This window comes from Balaenoptera ricei, chromosome X (genome assembly GCF_028023285.1).
Source record: "Balaenoptera ricei isolate mBalRic1 chromosome X, mBalRic1.hap2, whole genome shotgun sequence".
In the NCBI taxonomy this organism is placed as follows: domain Eukaryota; kingdom Metazoa; phylum Chordata; class Mammalia; order Artiodactyla; family Balaenopteridae; genus Balaenoptera; species Balaenoptera ricei.
In genome coordinates this window covers 68,928,778-68,946,524 of record NC_082660.1, presented here as the reverse complement: position 1 = coordinate 68,946,524, position 17,747 = coordinate 68,928,778, and the positions used below count along the sequence as shown (strand labels likewise).

At 37.7% G+C, this 17,747-nt stretch overlaps 1 protein-coding gene across 1 annotated transcript in view; it reads right to left on the bottom strand.

Moving 5' to 3' along the window:
* Window positions 1–17,747, bottom strand: part of ATP7A (ATPase copper transporting alpha) — a 152,338-nt gene that overhangs the window by 48,648 nt on the left and 85,943 nt on the right. Inside the window, exons 3-5 of the mRNA XM_059909953.1 lie at window positions 9,825–10,314; window positions 8,568–9,293; window positions 2,796–3,002 (exon numbers count right to left, since the gene is read on the bottom strand). Coding sequence (XP_059765936.1) covers window positions 2,796–3,002; window positions 8,568–9,293; window positions 9,825–10,314 — 1,423 coding nt within the window. The remainder of the gene's footprint in view (window positions 1–2,795; window positions 3,003–8,567; window positions 9,294–9,824; window positions 10,315–17,747) is intronic.

The following is a 17,747-nucleotide window of genomic DNA, read 5'->3' as shown; positions in this document are numbered from 1 at the left end:
AAGATGAAAAAAAAAAAATTAATTACATGGGACTGAGTGAACTGATGAGGATGAGTATAATTTTTGTGACTTTCTGTCTGAATTTAAAAAAAAAAAAAAAAATTCCACAAGGACTCAGAGGCAAAGAATATACAAATCAATTTTCACTGCAAAGTAAAGGAGCTGTTACAGTGGAGGATTACTGGACTGAATGTCAATACTATGACATAGTATGAGTGTGTTTCATGTTTGGTAATTGCAATCATTGTTGCTTTTGTTGTGGTCATCCATGTACAATGCTTGGTGTCAGTCGATTTATCTCTTGTAAAAATAAAATACAGTGTGTGTGTGTGTGAAAAAAAAAAAAAAAGAATCTGCCTGCCAAAGCAGAGGACACGGGTTCGAGCCCTGGTCCGGGAAGATCCCACGTGCTGCGGAGCAACCAAGCCCGTGCGCCACAACTGCTCAGCCTGCGCTCTAGAGCTCGCGAGCCACAACTACTGAGCCCGTGTGCCACAACTACTGAAGCCCGCGCACCTAGAGCCCGTGCTCTGCAGCAAGAGAAGCCACCGCAATGAGAAGCCTGCGCACCGCAAGGAAGAGTAGCCCCCGCTCTCCACAACTAGAGAAAGCCCGTGCACAGTGACGAAGACACGACACAGCCAAAAATAAAAATTAATTAATTAATTAAGAAAAAAAAAAAAGAAATGTCACAAAAAAGAATGAGCTGATCTATATGAACCGACCTAGGAGGATGTTAACGATATATATATGTATTGTTAAGATTTTTTAAAAGTTGCAGAACAATCCATGTTTCTATCATCTATTGCTTAGTTACCACTCCGAAACAGGGCAGTTCTTCAGCCCCACGAGGCATCAGCAGGGCTCACTCATGTGGATGCCTTCAACTGGGAGCTTAGCTGGGCTGGAACTTCCAAGGTGGCCTCTCATCTTCCAGGACCTCTCTCCACGTATCTGCTAATCATTCTGCAGTCTAGACTGAGCTTTCTTGCAGCATGGCGGCTGGATCCCAAGAATGAGTATTTCAAAAGGACAAGCCTCAAAGTGCAAGCCCTCATCAAGCCCTTGCTTGCATCGTGCTTGCTAATGTCCCTTGGACCTGATCATGATGTCGCATGATCAGATCCAAATTCGACATGAGAGGGGCCTACCCTAGGGCATGGATGCTGGGAGGCAAGATGCTTTGGGGGACATTACAATAACAATCTAGCACCATATACGTAATTAGATAATATTTTAAGAAACTCTGCATGTTCTTAATAAGATACCATCTTACACATATGTTGTTTAACACGTACAGGTATGTATATATGTTTATATGTTTGTGTACACATTGATCTAAGTCTGAAAGGCAATTTAATAAACTGCTAATAGTGGTTAAAAAAAAAAAAAAAAAGAAAAACAAACAATCCAATCCAAAAATGGGCAGAAGACCTAAATAGACATTTCTCCAAAGAAGACATACAGATGGCCAACAAACAACATGAAAGGATGTTCAACATCACTAATCATTAGAGAAATGCAAATCAAAACTACAATGAGATATCACCTCACACCAGTCAGAATGGCCATCATCAAAAAATCTACAAACAATAAATGCTGGAGACGGTGTGGAGAAAAGGGAACCCTCTTGCACTGTTGGTGGGAATGTAAATTGATACAGCCACTATGGATAACAGTATGGAAGTTCCTTAAAAAACTAAAAATAGAATTACCATATGACCCAGCAATCCCACTACTGGGCATATACGCAGAGAAAACCATAATTCAAAAAGACACATGCACCCCAATGTTCATTGCAGCACTATTTACAATAGCCAGGTCATGGAAGCAACCTAAATGCCCATCGACAGACAGATGGATAAAGAAGATGTGGTACATATATACAAGGGAATATTACTCAGTCATAAAAAGGAATGAAATCGGGTCATCTGTAGAGACGTGGATGGATCTAGAGACTGTCATACACAGTGAAGTAAGTCAGAAAGAGAAAAACAAATATCGTATATTAATGCATATACGTGGAACCTAGAAAAATGGTACAGATGAACCAGTTTGCAGGGCAGAAGTTGAGACACAGATGTAGAGAACAACGTATGGACCACCAAGGGCGGAAAGTGGTGAGGGGGTGGTGGTGTGATGAATTGAGAGATTGGGATTGACATATATACACTAATATGTATAAAATGGATAACTAATAAGAACCTGCTGTATAAAAAATAAAATAAAATTCAAAAATTTAAAAAATATATATATATTATAGCTATTTTAAGAATTTGTAACCTAAAATGACAACTTGTACACAATATTAAGTAACTTTTGGACACTTTTACTGCAAGCAAAGATCAGTGATCAAATTATTGGAAGAGAACAATTCTAAACAAACTTGGCTTTGGTCCAGTGCTTGGCCTGGGTATAGTAATATTGAAAGTTATGGATTGTAGTTGTTGTTAGTTTTAAGCATAGCTTTATCAGAAAATTCATGTTTCTTAACATCCATTGCAGCCAAGGTCTATAAAGAATAGTAATCTTATGTATTTCCTTCTGCTATTTGACTACAAACTTCATTGATATTAAAAGGTGGCCATGAGGTAAACAAGACAGGAACTATATCTAAGGGAACAAAACACTAACAAAAACTGTTGTCAGGAAGTCAAGGTTGTCCTGCAAATCACTGATAGTCTTTATGAGGCCTTGGCAAGAGTCATAAACATGGTTACAAAACACATAAGAGGACAAAAAGGACAGAGTCCTCAAACTAGTACATAAAATAACAGGCTTTAAGAGTGTCTTACCTTCTTCTCGTCTTAAATTCCGTTCAATGTTTGCTACACAGGAAGCACAAGTCATACCAGTGACCTGTATGTAACATTTAGATGAAGTCTTTGCCTCCTCTTTGTCATGAATTGGTGTCATCATTTTGGTATGAAATTCATTAGTTGAGGTCAAAAGTGGCATTTCCGATGAGGACTGAGCTATTACTACCAGTGGCTCATTTGTATCTGGTGGACAGGAAAAGATTCTTTTCATTTGAGGTATTCGCCAGCTGCATCCTTGTCACTCATCACAATCCACACCTCCTGGCACTGCCAATCCACTCCTTTAAAACTGTCATGGACCTAGAGCCTAGTGCAATGTTATCTCTACACTTTCTAGGAAGTGACTTCCAAGTTCAACACTGCCCATCCCAATTCTCGGGAAAATCTGAACTAACTGAATAAACAAAACTTTACATCAATATCTTCAAGCCATTATCTCTACCCCAAACCCGAGTAGACAATGGTTTATTAATAGATAGCTCTTATTTTTATCATGAATTTTTATCATTATGTTAACGATTTAAATACTGGCGGTAAAGCAATTCGTGATATAGTAAGTGGAACCAAAGCAGTCGGCAAAACAGCATTGAAGTATAATGTCATTTAAAAATTGTTAGAGTGTATATATGAGAACCTGCAAAAGAAAGCCTAGAAGGGTACATACCAAACTATTAATGGTGGCTCCTTCTGGGGAATGGGGTTAAAGCAGGAACAGAATAACAGACAGATGAACAAATTTCCTCTACAGACACTTCTGTATGTTTGAACTTTTAACACCAATATATCGCATTTTTAAAATTAAAATGCCTTTGTGGACAATGGAAGAAGAGGCAAGGAGTAAGTCAGCAGTAATCTTCATTTTTCACAAAGGAGTGTTCAGAGACTCCTTCCGTAGAATGTTTATGGACTGTGAAACAGTGGAAAGCTTCTGTCATCCCAGAAGTTCCCCTGCAGTCTCAGAAAAGTTGCTATTCTGTTTTACTTTATCCACTGCAGTATTAATCACCTCCCAAGAAGGGAGAAAGTATTCCCTTTTGCACATCCATGTATCAATACATGCAAAAAAGCTAGAGTTTGTACTCTCCTGCACAGATCAGGAGGAAAAGAAGTGATGTGGAAATTTCCACTAACCTAACTTGTTATTTCTTCCCCTTGGGCAAAAAACTGGTTCAGGTCTGTTTGGCTAGCCCAAAGAGGAAAGCTTGCATAGCAGAGTTGGTTTTTAGGGTGCTGAAGAAGGGCATCTTTTGAAGAAACTTTAACAAAAGGCTTACCATTTCCCTAATGAATAATGATCTAGACTTCTCAAATCAGTTATAATAATGGCTCTTAAATTTTAACACACATACCATCACCTGGGAGATCTTGTTAAAATGCAGGTTCTGATTCAGTACATTTAGGGTGGGGCCTGAGACTCTACTTTTCCAACAAGCTTCCAGGTGACGGCAGTACTGTCAGTCTGAGTAGGGCAAAGGACACTCTGAATGGCAAAGGACACTCTGAATAGCAAAGGACAAGATTCTTCCAATTCCGAAATTCGTCAGTCTCTGGTCTTAAGTGGATCAGTTCAGAAAACGATATTCATTCAGATAACGAGAGCATTATTTAGAACAAAGAGGACAAAGTTTACCAAATAGTACCAAAAATTCAAAAAGGAGGCTCATTTGCCCAAAGGAAATAGCTTTGGCTTTGAAAAAAAACATTATTTTAATCTAGCCAGGAGCTTATTCATTCTCTCATAATTACTATCAAGACTTAATTTTGAACTTGGACAATGAAAAAAAAAGTTTATACTACCAATTACTTAAAGTCTTGTTCCAGAGTAATTTAGTTCTTTCAGGTACCAGAAGTAACCTAAATACGATCTACAATTTTCACACTCTAGAAGTACAGTATTAAATTAAAATAAGTCATAGAGGTGATCCTTTTTTTTTTTGTTTTTTTGGCTGCATTGGGTCTTTGTTGCTGTGCGTGGGCTTTCTCTAGTTGCAGCAAGAGGGGGCTACTCTTCATTGCTGTGCGTGGGCTTCTCATTGCGGTGGCTTCTCTTGCTGTGGTTGTGGCTCACGGGCTCTAGAGCGCAGGCTCAGTAGTTGTGGCCCACGGGCTTAGTTGCTCCGCGGCATGTGAGATCTTCCCGGACCAGGGCTCGAACCCGTGTCCCCTGCATTGGCAGGCGGATTCTTAACCACTGAGCCACCAGGGAAGCCCCGAGGTGATCCCTTTTAGCTACATTGGCATGACTTCTCAACAAAGATTCATAAAATTGTGACCTTTACCCCAGTGAGTGTGGCAAGAAGAGCAAAACCTTCCAACTTCCACAGAGGCAGTACAGGTGTTAAAAAGCCACAATGAATTAAATGGCTAGTTTCTTTAAATTAGCTTTTCTATAAGCTGTAGCCACACTGCTTATGCTTAAATGAATTCAAAAGGAAGGCTGACTCTCCTGCACTTGAGGCAACAATCAGAAAAGATTCCAAAAATTTCAAGAAAGGGTTTCCAATCTGATCCTCAAAACCGGCAGGTTCAGTCTAAAGTAATATGAAGAATAAATACATAATTAGAAAATGGCTTAAAAACAATTATAAACATCATGTCTGCAACTTACTCTCAAATGATTTGAGAAAAAGGTATATACGTGTGTGGGTAATGTGTGTTTGAATATACGCCTCTCTGTCTGTCAACAGAGAAAGAGAATGATAAAACAAATGTGGCAAAATATTAACAACTGTGGAATCTGAGTAAAATTGGTAAACAGGAATTCTTTGTACTATTCTTGTAGCTTTTCTGTAAGCTTGAAATTAAAGATAAAAAAGTTACAAAAAAGGAAAAGGAATTTGAGTATTGTGTTTGCTTTAATTGGTTAGTGAAGACAACTTCATATACTATGTCTTTTTAAGACAATGATGACGGGCTTCCCTGGTGGCACAGTGGTTGAGAATCTGCCTGCCAATGCAGGGGACACGGGTTCGAGCCCTGGTCTGGGAAGATCCCACATGCCGCGGAGCAACTAGGCCCGTGAGCCACAACTACTGAGCCTGCGCGTCTGGAGCCTGTGCTCCGCAACAAGAGAGGCCGAGATAGTGAGAGGCCCGCACACCGCGATGAAGAGTGGCCCCCGCTCGCCTCAACTAGAGAAAGCCCTTGCACAGAAACGAAGACCCAACACAGCCAAAAATAAATAAATAAATAATAAAAATAAAGGAATTCCTTTAAAAAAAAAAGAGAGAGAGAATGATGAGATTGATGGTCATGATAAAAAACACCTCCCATTTTTCTCACTACCTCCTTTAACATTTATGGCGCACTCAGGACTGGTATGACATGAAGGCGAAATGCACTGATCCCTGTACCTCTAGGAACAGGTCAGAGTGGCAGACTGTGAAGCCTGGATCAGCACTGACACTGGCATTCAGAAAATGGGTAGCCACAATTCTGGTGGAATCTTAAACTCTGATCTCTAGCAGAAACACACCATGCAGTCATTTGTTATCAGCCAGATATATATATTCTTTTTCAGATATATATCATCTTTTTCAGATTCTTTTCCATTATAGGGTATTACAAGATACTGAATATAGTTCCCTGTGCTATACAGGTCCTTGTTGTTTATCTATTTTATATACAGTAGTGTGTATCTGTTAATCCCAAATTCCTAATTTATCTCTCTCCCCCTTTCCCCTTTGGTAGCCATAAGTTTGTTTTCTATGTCTGTGAGTCTGTTTGTTTTGTAAATAAGTTCATTTGAATCATTTTTTTTAGATTCCACATATAAGTGATATCATATGATATTTGTCTTTGACTCACTTCACTTAGTATGATAATCTCTAGGTCCATCCATGTTGCTGAAAATGACATTATTTCATTTTTTATGGCTGAGTAGTATTCCAGCGTGCGCGCGTATTCGTGCGTGTGTGTGTGTGTATCTTTTTTAAGGCACAAGAATTTTGGTCTTTTGAGATCTTCTTTATCAAAGTGAGACTTCTAAGTGAGAATATAAAATGGTACAGCCATTTTGGAAAACAGCTTGGCAGTTACTGAGAAAGTTAAACATATTCACCATATGACCTAGAAATTCCACTCCTAGTATATACCCAGGAGAAATAAAAACATATATGCATGCAAAAACTTGTAACAGCTCATCACAACATTATTCATGATAGCCAAGGAGTGGAAACAACCCAAATCTCCATCAACTGATGAATGGAGAGACAAAATGAGGTATACGCATACAATGGTATACTACTCAGCAATAAAAAGGAATGAAGTAGTGATACATATCACAAACATGGATGAACGTTTGTTATCTTGAAAACATTATGCTAAGTGAAAGACATTAAATACAAAGGGACAAATATTCTGACTCCACTTATATGGTACTTAGAGTTGTCAAATTCATAAAGCCAGAAAACAGAACAGTAGATAAAAGGGGCTGGGCCAGGGGGAGGTGAAGGGGAAATGGGGAGTGACTGCTAACCAGTATGGGGTTTCTTTGGGAGGCTGATAAAAATGTTCTAAAATTACATAATGGTAATGGCTGCAAATTTCTGTGAATATACAAATAAGTACTGGATTGTGTACTTTAAAAGGGTGAATTTTATGGTATGTGAACTACATCTTGACTTTAAGAAGTGACAGTTCTATAATTTCTACCATTTGTCATGAACATGAAAATTAAGAATGTTTATATCTCTGGGTCCTTTTCCACTGACACTTATCTACCATAATAATTTGAGCATGTGACTAATTTTTTATGCTTCTCAGTTTTAGTGAGCTTGAAAAGAGAACACTGCTATTTGATATCTTTCATTCTGATCAGAAGAGCAAAGGTTAATGACATTGTCTAGAAATTAGTTATTCAACTTTTCCATTGTTATTTACAGCAAGAAATTTCATTTAGGGAATTTCCAGTTTAATTCAAGGCAAGGTTCAATTCTAGTTTAAAACAAGTTCACATGGGCAAATCCCATTGGATATACGTTTTTGGTTTTAGTTCAAGGTAAGTGCTGCCAGGAAACAGGAAGACTTTGGGCCAGTTCTAGAGTCAGGCTCATTTGAATGCCTAAATTCAAAACTACAGTTAAAATTATATTATTTATTTCTACTTTTTTCTTTTTAAAGTAACATTTGCTTCTCCCATATTATATATACAAAAATACATACAAACAAACGTATGTACATACATCCCTGTCACACACACACAAGAAACTTAAAATACATAAGAAAGCAAATTGAAAACAAAATATCACCTTTATCCTACCACTCACAAATAACTACACTCACAAATAACTACTGTTAAAATTTAGTTCATGTCCTACCAGGAATTTTATTCATTCATATATATAAATAATGTATACATGGTATAAATCCTTATACATGTGTTTATAAAATTTTGATCATACTGAACATACAGCTTTTTTGCTTGCTTTTTTTTTCAGTTAACAAAATATCTGACACTTTCCCGTGGCATGAAGTATCCTCAATACCATAATTTTTTATGGCTTCTTAGCATTTCATCATATGGAGGTATCATGCTTTATTTAATGTTTCTAGTTTTTAAATATTATAAATAATTAGGCAAACATCCTTATGCATCTTTGTATACACTGCTGACTACCTCCATATGTCTTATTTCCAAAAAGTGGAATAGCAGTGCCTATTACTCATTTCTCATTGATAAAAGCCAAAAGAACCAGCAAAGTGTTAATAAAAGAACATTAAAGGAATCAAAGAAAAAAATGATATTACCTGACAAGGAAGCATCAAATCCCATGTCTTCTATTGCTTCTCTCAAGGTTTCTGGAGAGGTTAGTAAAGGATCATACTCAACAGTCCCTTTGCCATTTGCAAGTGATACTCGTATGGATTTTACACCTGCCTTTTTTGATATGACACCCTCAATAGACTGCACACAAGAATTACAAGTCATGCCATCAATGTTTATCACGGTCTCTTGAGTCAGAGGCTGGCTAACTATGTTCAAAGGACTCTGTTGAAGAGATGAGCTGGAGGGAGAGTTTGAGGTACTCTCAATTTCACTTGTACTACTAACTCTATATTGCCCTGGTGATATGGCCTCTATTGCTTTTCTCAGAGTTTCTGGAGTGACTAAACTTGCATTGTACTTTACTGTGGCAGATCTATTCTCTAAAGAAACGACTACACTGCTTACATATTGGAGTGTAGATAAAGCACTTTCAATATTTGACACACATGATTTACAGTGCATGCCATCTATGATGAAAATGACTGTTGAATTATTGGTATATGATGGACTCCTTTGCTGTGATCCTTCTGAGGATTTGACTGGTGTGTTCTTTAGACGTTCTATATCAATAGCTCCCAATTTGAGGTACTTGGGCTGTTTTTTGATGAATGCTGGAAAGCCCACAGCTTCAATCTGCTTTTTTATTTCCTCTGCTGTGATAAGGTGAGGTTGATAAACAACAGTAGCTTCTTGATTGTCCAGGGAAACTAGTTAATAAAAAGGAAAATAATTATTTAGTTCAGTTATTCCTGGACCACTTCAGAAAACATTCTGTAGACCAAATCAATACCATACATAATTGTTTCTCTCATTGTTGTCATTATCCTTTCTTAAAATAATTCTGTTCTTTTCAGAAAATGTTAATGACATGGACCAGAAAAAAAGTAAAAGATGTGACCACTACATTTGTGGTCTCCAAGTTTCTGCATGCCTGAATAGAAACATATTAGAGGTCAAGAGGATCCTAGGCATGTTGCGTTAAGAACCCTGAACTTCATGAATCACCACCCTGGCTGCCTTTTATGCTAGTTCAAGATTCACATAACTTTTATTCATAACCATTAACTTTACTAACATTAATGCTGGGAATATACTGTACCTCAGACTTCAGTGAAGCAGTAACATTCTAGTCCCACAGATTCAAAACCCATGCTTAAGAAAAATGCAAAAGTTAAAAAGGCCAAAACAGAAAACTAAGCCTTGCAAAGCAATCAAACAAATAACATCAGGCATACTACCTTTAATTCGCTGAACACCTTGCAGTTTCCCAATTTTTCCTTCAATGGTGCTAGTACATGAATGGCAGGTCATCCCTTCCACCTTCATCTTCAGCATGACTTCGCCTGCTTGAGCCATACTGAAATCTTCGCAGATTCCTGACTTTTTCTCCAGAGTTCCTGTATCTAAACTGAGAGCCGGAACCAGCTCTACTATCTGACTGGCATTCACTATAGAAGGGATTATTATCACCACTGCAGCTCTCTGCTGAGGGGAAATTTTAATGTCTGTCACGCCCTTCGTCTTGAGCAATGTGCTTTGGATATGCTCCCATGGCGGAGCCAGTGAAGCAGCAGCAGTCAGAAACACGGTCTCAGTTAAAACAGGGAGAGGCTTAGGATTGTGTAGAACAGCATCAAAGCCCATGTCATCAATGGCTTCCTGTAGGGTCTTTGGAGTCTGCAGTTTAGGGTCATAAATAATGGTTGCATTTTTTTCTTCCAGTGAAACCTTTCGGAAGGAAATTTCAGAAGTCAGTTTAATTAAATTACACGACATGGAACTTAAAAATATAAATCATCTCACCACCATCAAGAATGAAAGAAGAGGTTTCCCTGGTGGCACAGTGGTTGAGAATCTGCCTGCCAATGCAGGGGACACGGGTTCGAGCCCTGGTCTGGGAAAGATCTCACATGCCACGGAGCAACTAGGCCCGAGAGCCACAACTACTGAGCCTGCGCGTCAGGAGCCTGTGCTCTGCAACAAGAGAGGCCGCGATAGTGAGAGGCCCGCGCACCATGATGAAGAGTGGCCCCCACTTGCCGCAACTAGAGAAAGCACTGGCACAGAAACGAAAACCCAACACAGCCAAAGATAAAAATTAAATTAACTAATTAATTAAAAAAGAAAGAATGAAACAAATAGATAGACACGATGAAAAGGCAGAGGGCTATATACCAGATGAAGGAACAAGATAAAACCCCAGAAAAACAACTAAATGAAGTGGAGATAGGCAACCTTCTAGAAAAAGAATTCAGAATAATGATAGTGAAGATGACCCAGGACCTTGAAAAAGAATGGAGGCAAAGGTCGAGAAGATGCAAGAAATGTTTAACAAAGACCTAGAAGAATTAAAGAACAGACAAACAGAGATGAACAATACAATAATTGAAATGAAAAATACACTAGAAGGAATCAATAGCAGAATAACTGAGGCAGAAGAATGGATAAGTGACCTGGAAGACAGAATGGTGGAATTCACTGCTGCAGAACAAAATAAAGAATGAAAAGAAATGACGACAGCCTAAGAGACCTCTGGGACAACAGTAAATGCAACAACATTTGCATTATAGGGGTCCCAGAAGGAGTAGAGAGAGAGAAAGGACCCAAGAAAATATTTGAAGAGATTATAGTTGAAAACTTCCCTAACATGGGAAAGGAAAGAGCCACCCAAGTCCAGGAAGCACAGAGAGTCCCATACAGGATAAACCCAAAGAGAAACACGCTGAGACACATAGTAATCAAACTATCAAAAATTAAAGAAAAATTATTGAAAGCAGCAAGGGGAAAATGATAAATAACATACAAGGGAACTCCCATAAGGTTAACAGCTGATTTCTCAGCAGAAACTCTACAAGCCAGAAGGGAGTGGCATGATATACTTGAAGTGATGAAGGGAAAAACCTACAACCAAGATTACTCTACCCAACAAGGATCTCATTCAGATTCGATGGAGAAATCAAAAGCTTTACAGACAAGCAAAACCTAAGAGAATTCAGCACTACCAAACCAGCTCTACAACAAATGCTAAAGGAACTTCTCTAAGTGGGAAACACAAGAGAAGAAAAGGACCTACAAAAACAAACCCAAAACGATTAAGAAAATGGTCATAGGAACATACATATTGATAACTACCTTAAACGTGAATGGATTAAATGCTCCCACCAAAAGACACAGGCTTGCTGAATGGATACAAAAACAAGACCCATATATATGCTGTCTACAAGAGGCCCACTTCAGACCTAGGGACACATACAGACTGAAAGTGAGGGGATGGAAAAAGATATTCCATGCAAATGGAAATCAAAAGAAAGCTGGAGTAGCAATACTCATATCAAATAAAATAGACTTTAAAATAGAGAATGTTACAAGAGACAAAGAAGGACACTACATAATGATCAAGGGATCAATCCAAGAAGAAGATATAACAATTATAAATAGATATGCACCCAACATAGGAACAGCTCAATACATAAGGCAACTGCTAACAGCTATAAAAGAGGAAATCAACAGTGACACAATAATAGTGGGGGACTTTAACACCTCACTTACACCAATGGACAGATCATCCAAACAGAAAATTAATAAGGAAACACAAGATTTAAATGACACAATAGACCAGATAGATTTAATTGATATTTATAGGACATTCCATCCAAAAACAGCAGATTACACTTTCTTCTCAAGTGCACACGGAACATTCTCCAGGATAGATCACATCTTGGGTCACAAATCAAGCCTCAGTAAATTTAAGAAAATTGAAATCATATCAAGCATCTTTTCTGACCACAACGCTATGAGTTTAGAAATCAATTACAGGGAAAAAAACGTAAAAAACACAAACACATGGAGGCTAAACAATACGTTACTAAATAACCAAGCGATCACTGAAGAAATCAAAGAGGAAATCAAAAAATACCTAGAGACAAATGACAATGAAAACACCACGACCCAAAACCTATGGGATGCAGCAAAAGCAGTTCTAAGAGGGAAGTTTATAGCTATACAAGCCTACCTAAAGAAACACGAAAAATCTCAAATAAACAATCTAACCTTACACCTAAAGAAACTAGAGAAAGAAGAACAAACAAAACCCAAAGTTAGCAGAAGGAAAGAAATCATAAAGATCAGAGTGGAAATAAATGAAATAGAAACAAAGAAAACAAGAGCAAAGATCAATAAAACTAAAAGCTGGCTCTTTGAGAAGATAAACAAAATTGATAAACCATTAGCCAGACTCATCAAGAAAAAGAGGGAGAGGACTCAAATCAATAAAATTAGAAATGAAAAAGGAGAAGTTACATCAGACACCACAGAAATACAAAGCATCCTAAGAGACTACTACAAGCAACTCTACGCCAATAAAATGGACAACCTGGAAAAAATGGACAAATTCTTAGAAAGGTATAACCTTCCAAGACTGAACCAGGAAGAAAGAGAAAACATGAACAGACCAATCACAAGTAATGAAATTGAAACTGTGATTAAAAATCTTCCAACAAACAAAAGTCCAGGACCAGATAGCTACACAGGTGAATTCTATCAAACATTTAGAGAAGAGCTAACACCCATCCTTCTCAAACTCTTCCAAAAAGTTGCAGAGGAAGGAACACTCCCAAACTCATTCTATGAGGCCACCATCACCCTGACACCAAAACCAGACATAGATACTACAAAAAAAGAAAATTACAGACCAATATCACTGATGAATATAGATGCGAACATCCTCAACAAATTACTAGCAAACAGAATCCAACAACACATTAAAAGGATCATACACCATGATCAAGTGGGATTTATCCCAGGGATGCAAGGATTCTTCAATATACGCAAATCAGTCAATGTGATACACCATATTAACAAATTGAAGAATAAAAAGCATATTAAAAAAAAAGAATGAAACAAATAATTCAAATGGAGGTTCTCTAATAGTTCTCATCTTTACTATTCTCTTTGGAAAGAAACACAAAATGTCTTGTGTACCTACAGAAATGGTAAAGCTCTATGTAGGTATACGTGACTCAGGTACTGATCAGGCATTTGGAACGTGCATAAACAAAATGCACCCTAGAATTTCATAACAGAGAACAAACTACTCTTTCTTCCATCTCCTTTCACAAATTATTCCAACACTCCACACTCTACCAATTCAAAAGTTAATATAGGAAACAGGATCAGCTACAGAAAACAAATTTGATATGAAGTTTAAAGTTTTAAAATGTTCAATTAAGACAACTTTGTTGGCAGATAAGGTATAAACATGCTGTCAACATTCATAGGGTTTTGAAGCAAATATTTCTATAACCCTCTAAGTCACTACAGTCTAGTATTATTTTTGTTCAAAATAAGAACATCTTTATTGTTCTGCCTGATTTGATTATAAAAACAGTGATTGTATTCTTGAAGCTCAGCACCTGTATATAAATTTAACTACTACCGGGACATCTTACCCTGCATCTCTTTTGCTAACAGGTTACAAAGATTTATGAAGTAGTCACACACACACACACAAAACTGGATTGGGAGTCAGAAGGTTTGAGTTCCCGTGTCAATTCTCCACTTATTAGTCAACCACACTCATTAGTTCTACCATCTGAAAAATGAAGAAATGTGCCCTATTTTCTTCCAGGTTTGTTATAAGGATCATATGAGTAAATAGACAGGAAAGTAGTTCTTTGCAGCAGCAAGTCATATAAAAGTAAACACTGAACAATTAATATTTATCAAGCATTTATTTATTTATTTATTTTTGGCTGCATTGGGTCTTCGTTGCTGCGCGCAGGCTTTCTCTAGTTGCGGCGAGCGGGGGCTACTCTTTGTTGCGGTGCATGGGCTTCTCACTGCAGTGGCTTCTCTTGTTGTGGAGCACAGGCTCTAGGTGCGAGGGTTTCAGTAGTTGTGGCACGCAGGCTCAGTAGTTGTGGCTCGCAGGCTCTAGGGCACAGGCTCAGTAGTTGTGGAGCATGGGCTTAGTTGCTCTGCAGCATGTGGGATCTTCCCGGACCAGGGATCGAACCCAAGTCCCCTGCACTGGCAGGCAGATTCTTAACTGCTGCGCCACCAGGGAAGTCCCTATCAAGCACTTATTATATGTGCCAGGAACTGAGATTCTCATGATACAAAGCTGATCATGACACAGTCACAGGGAGCAATACTAGAACAGAGGACAGAGAAAACGGACACCCATTCATCCCTGGGAATATGTGTCAAAAAAGGCTTCTTAGGGGAGATAATACCTGAATGTTAAAGGAAAAACAGAAATCAGCAAGGATACATGAAGCAGGGAATTTATCACAAATGGAAACACAAAAGTAGAGAAAGATGACAGGCTGCAGAATTAGGCAACTGCTTTATTATGGGGCCTCTTGTATGCCAATAATAGTCTGTAATTTATCCTGTAGGTAATAGAGAGCCATGGAAAAGTTAAGCAGGGGAATGACACAGTTATATTTGCATTTAGTGAAGAATCATTTTGGAGTGACGTGAGTGATGGAACTGTGCTGTCCTGGCTGTGGGGGTAGTTAAAAGAATCTATACATGTGTTAAAATTCACCAAACCTAAAAACAAACAAACAAAACTGATAGAACTATACACCAAAAAGAAGTCAATTTTTTGGTATAATTTTAAAAACAAAAAAATTAAGAGATTAAAAATTCAGTTCCTCAATTGCATTAGCCACATTTCTAGCGTTCAGTGGCCAATGTAGCTGCCATATGGGACAGAGTAGATACAGAACATTTTCATCATTACAGAATATTCCATTGGACAGTACTGCTCTATGTACTACTATACTTTTTCTGATAAAGTGCCAAACTTTTAAAAAAGGGAAGGGGATTTTTTTCCCTTTAGGTTTAAATACATTGTATCTGGTATCTTTTAAACAAGACCTGGCTTTGAGCTTATCCCCCCCTCACAATTTCAATTTACCAACACAGGCAATGAGAAACAGTTCTTTTTTTTTTTTAACATCTTTATTGGAGTATAATTGCTCCACAATGGTGTGTTAGTTTCTGCTGTATAACACAGTGAATCAGCTATACATATACACACATCCTCATGTCTCCTCCCTCTTGCGTCTCCCTCCCACCCTCCCTACCCCACCCCTCTAGGTGCTCACAAAGCACGGAGCTGATCTCCCTGTGCTATGTGGCTGCTTCCCATTAGCTATGAGAAACTGTTCTTAAAGCTGATTTTTAAAGCAAAAATCACTTTGTCACTACATGGTTTGCTATACTTTCTACTGCTATAGCCTGACTTCTATTTATAAAAGACATTAAAAAATAAGGAAACTATGTATATAAAATACTACACAAAAAAGTTGTATTATCCTGTTGTTTTCATGCTGCAAACCAGAAAACACTTCCTTATTTAGTAGCTTCCATTTGTGTGTTTTAAAGCTGGATCGACCACACCTAGCACAAAAATGTTCCCCTTTGGGATAACAGCACTCAACTTTTCCTCTGAATGTTAGATATCAAAGAGACTTTTCAAGCCTAAGGTCTCAAAGGAAACAAAAACAGGCAGCACCTTTGTTTCTTTTAAGAGGAAATTCACATAGTGATTATCACAATACTGTTCTGGATGCCAAATCCTTGGGCAGGAAGCTAAAATAGCATTTATTTATTTAACAAATATTTACTGAGTACCTATTATGTTCCCAGCACCGTGCTAGCTTGCTAGGGATCCAATGGTGAGCAAAAGCAGGCACAGACTCCGTAGAGCCAGAAATTGCTGGCAGCAGTCTGTCTGATTCTGGGTCTGTGCCACTCTCCTTTCACATGATCCCCACCAATGTAAACCACCTTCGCCTATTCCCCACAGTGCTCGAAAGTTTCAACGGCTTCTCTTTCTCAGAATCTTTCGTTAGGAATCAATGTTGTTGTTGTTGTTTTCCCAGAGAAACTATTTTTCTATTTTATCAATAGTTCCTCTGAAAATAAACATCTAACAGTCTACAAGTTATGAATGTGGCTCCTATGAAGGACGCAAGATGGAGGACTGTTCACTATATTTAGATGAAGGTAGGAGTTGAAGAGAACAAATCAAATGTACTCTGTGGCCTCAGTAGCATTAACAGTGGTGTAAAGGGGGCTAATTGTCCATAGGAATTGTACAGATCCATTATTTTAATGGAGTTCTTTGTCTACTGAAATGTCTAAACCTTGCAAGTCAAGCACCGTATACTTTATCTGAATGTGTTTTCTGTATAATTTTATAATTACAGATTATAAAAAGTGATCCAATTTCCTATCTGAAGGCTAGGAAATTGAACAAATTGCCCAAGAAACCCAGCAAGAAAACGAAAGAGCTAGGATTCAAACGTAGGTCGATTTAACTCCAAAGTCCATGTTCTTTCCATCTATAAATGGTGAGGCTAGATGATCTTCAATTTCCTTGAAAAACTAAAATTCTATGCCTGTGATTTGAGCAATGTGTGACGTATATAAAAACACCTGAAAAGTATGAAATATTTCTAGTGTGTGAACCAAATTTTAGTTCTTTGTTTACTTTTCCCCCACACATTTCATATCTACTCCCATACCAGTTTAAATAATTTAGAGAATATATTTCTTTGGGTTTTTAGCAGGATTTGACAATTACTACATTCTAACATTTCCCCATTTTCAAAAGCCACTTTGGGAAAGGTCCTTTGCTAAAGTTTCAGCACACTGAAATTCCTTTTAATCCTCCCAGGAATTAATTTATATGTCATCATAAATTCAGATTAGCATGCTACTCAGCCAGTGGGGGAGTCTTCAAAGGGTTTAAAGCCCACTTTCTAACATTTTCATAACAACTCAACATAGAGTGATTCAGAGGTTTTTGAGAGCTTGAAAGGATTCTGTCATTTTTCAGACTAAAGTCAGAAAAGTAAAATGATTTGTCAATAATCTTGACTTTCTAATATGTTTGATTCTCCTCCCACAATATATTTTTGACAACTAAAAACTATATAAAATACATAATAGGAATCTTATTTATATTACATATGTCTGAATACAAATTCTATTATTGTTTGTTGAAAAAATAATGTATATATATTAACACTACTTTGATGCTTCAATATAGCATACTGAAAATTAAAGTATGATAAGAGTAAGCCATCAAGTTCTATTAATATTTATCCTATTTGACCAACCTAAATAAAGGTTACCACTTAAAA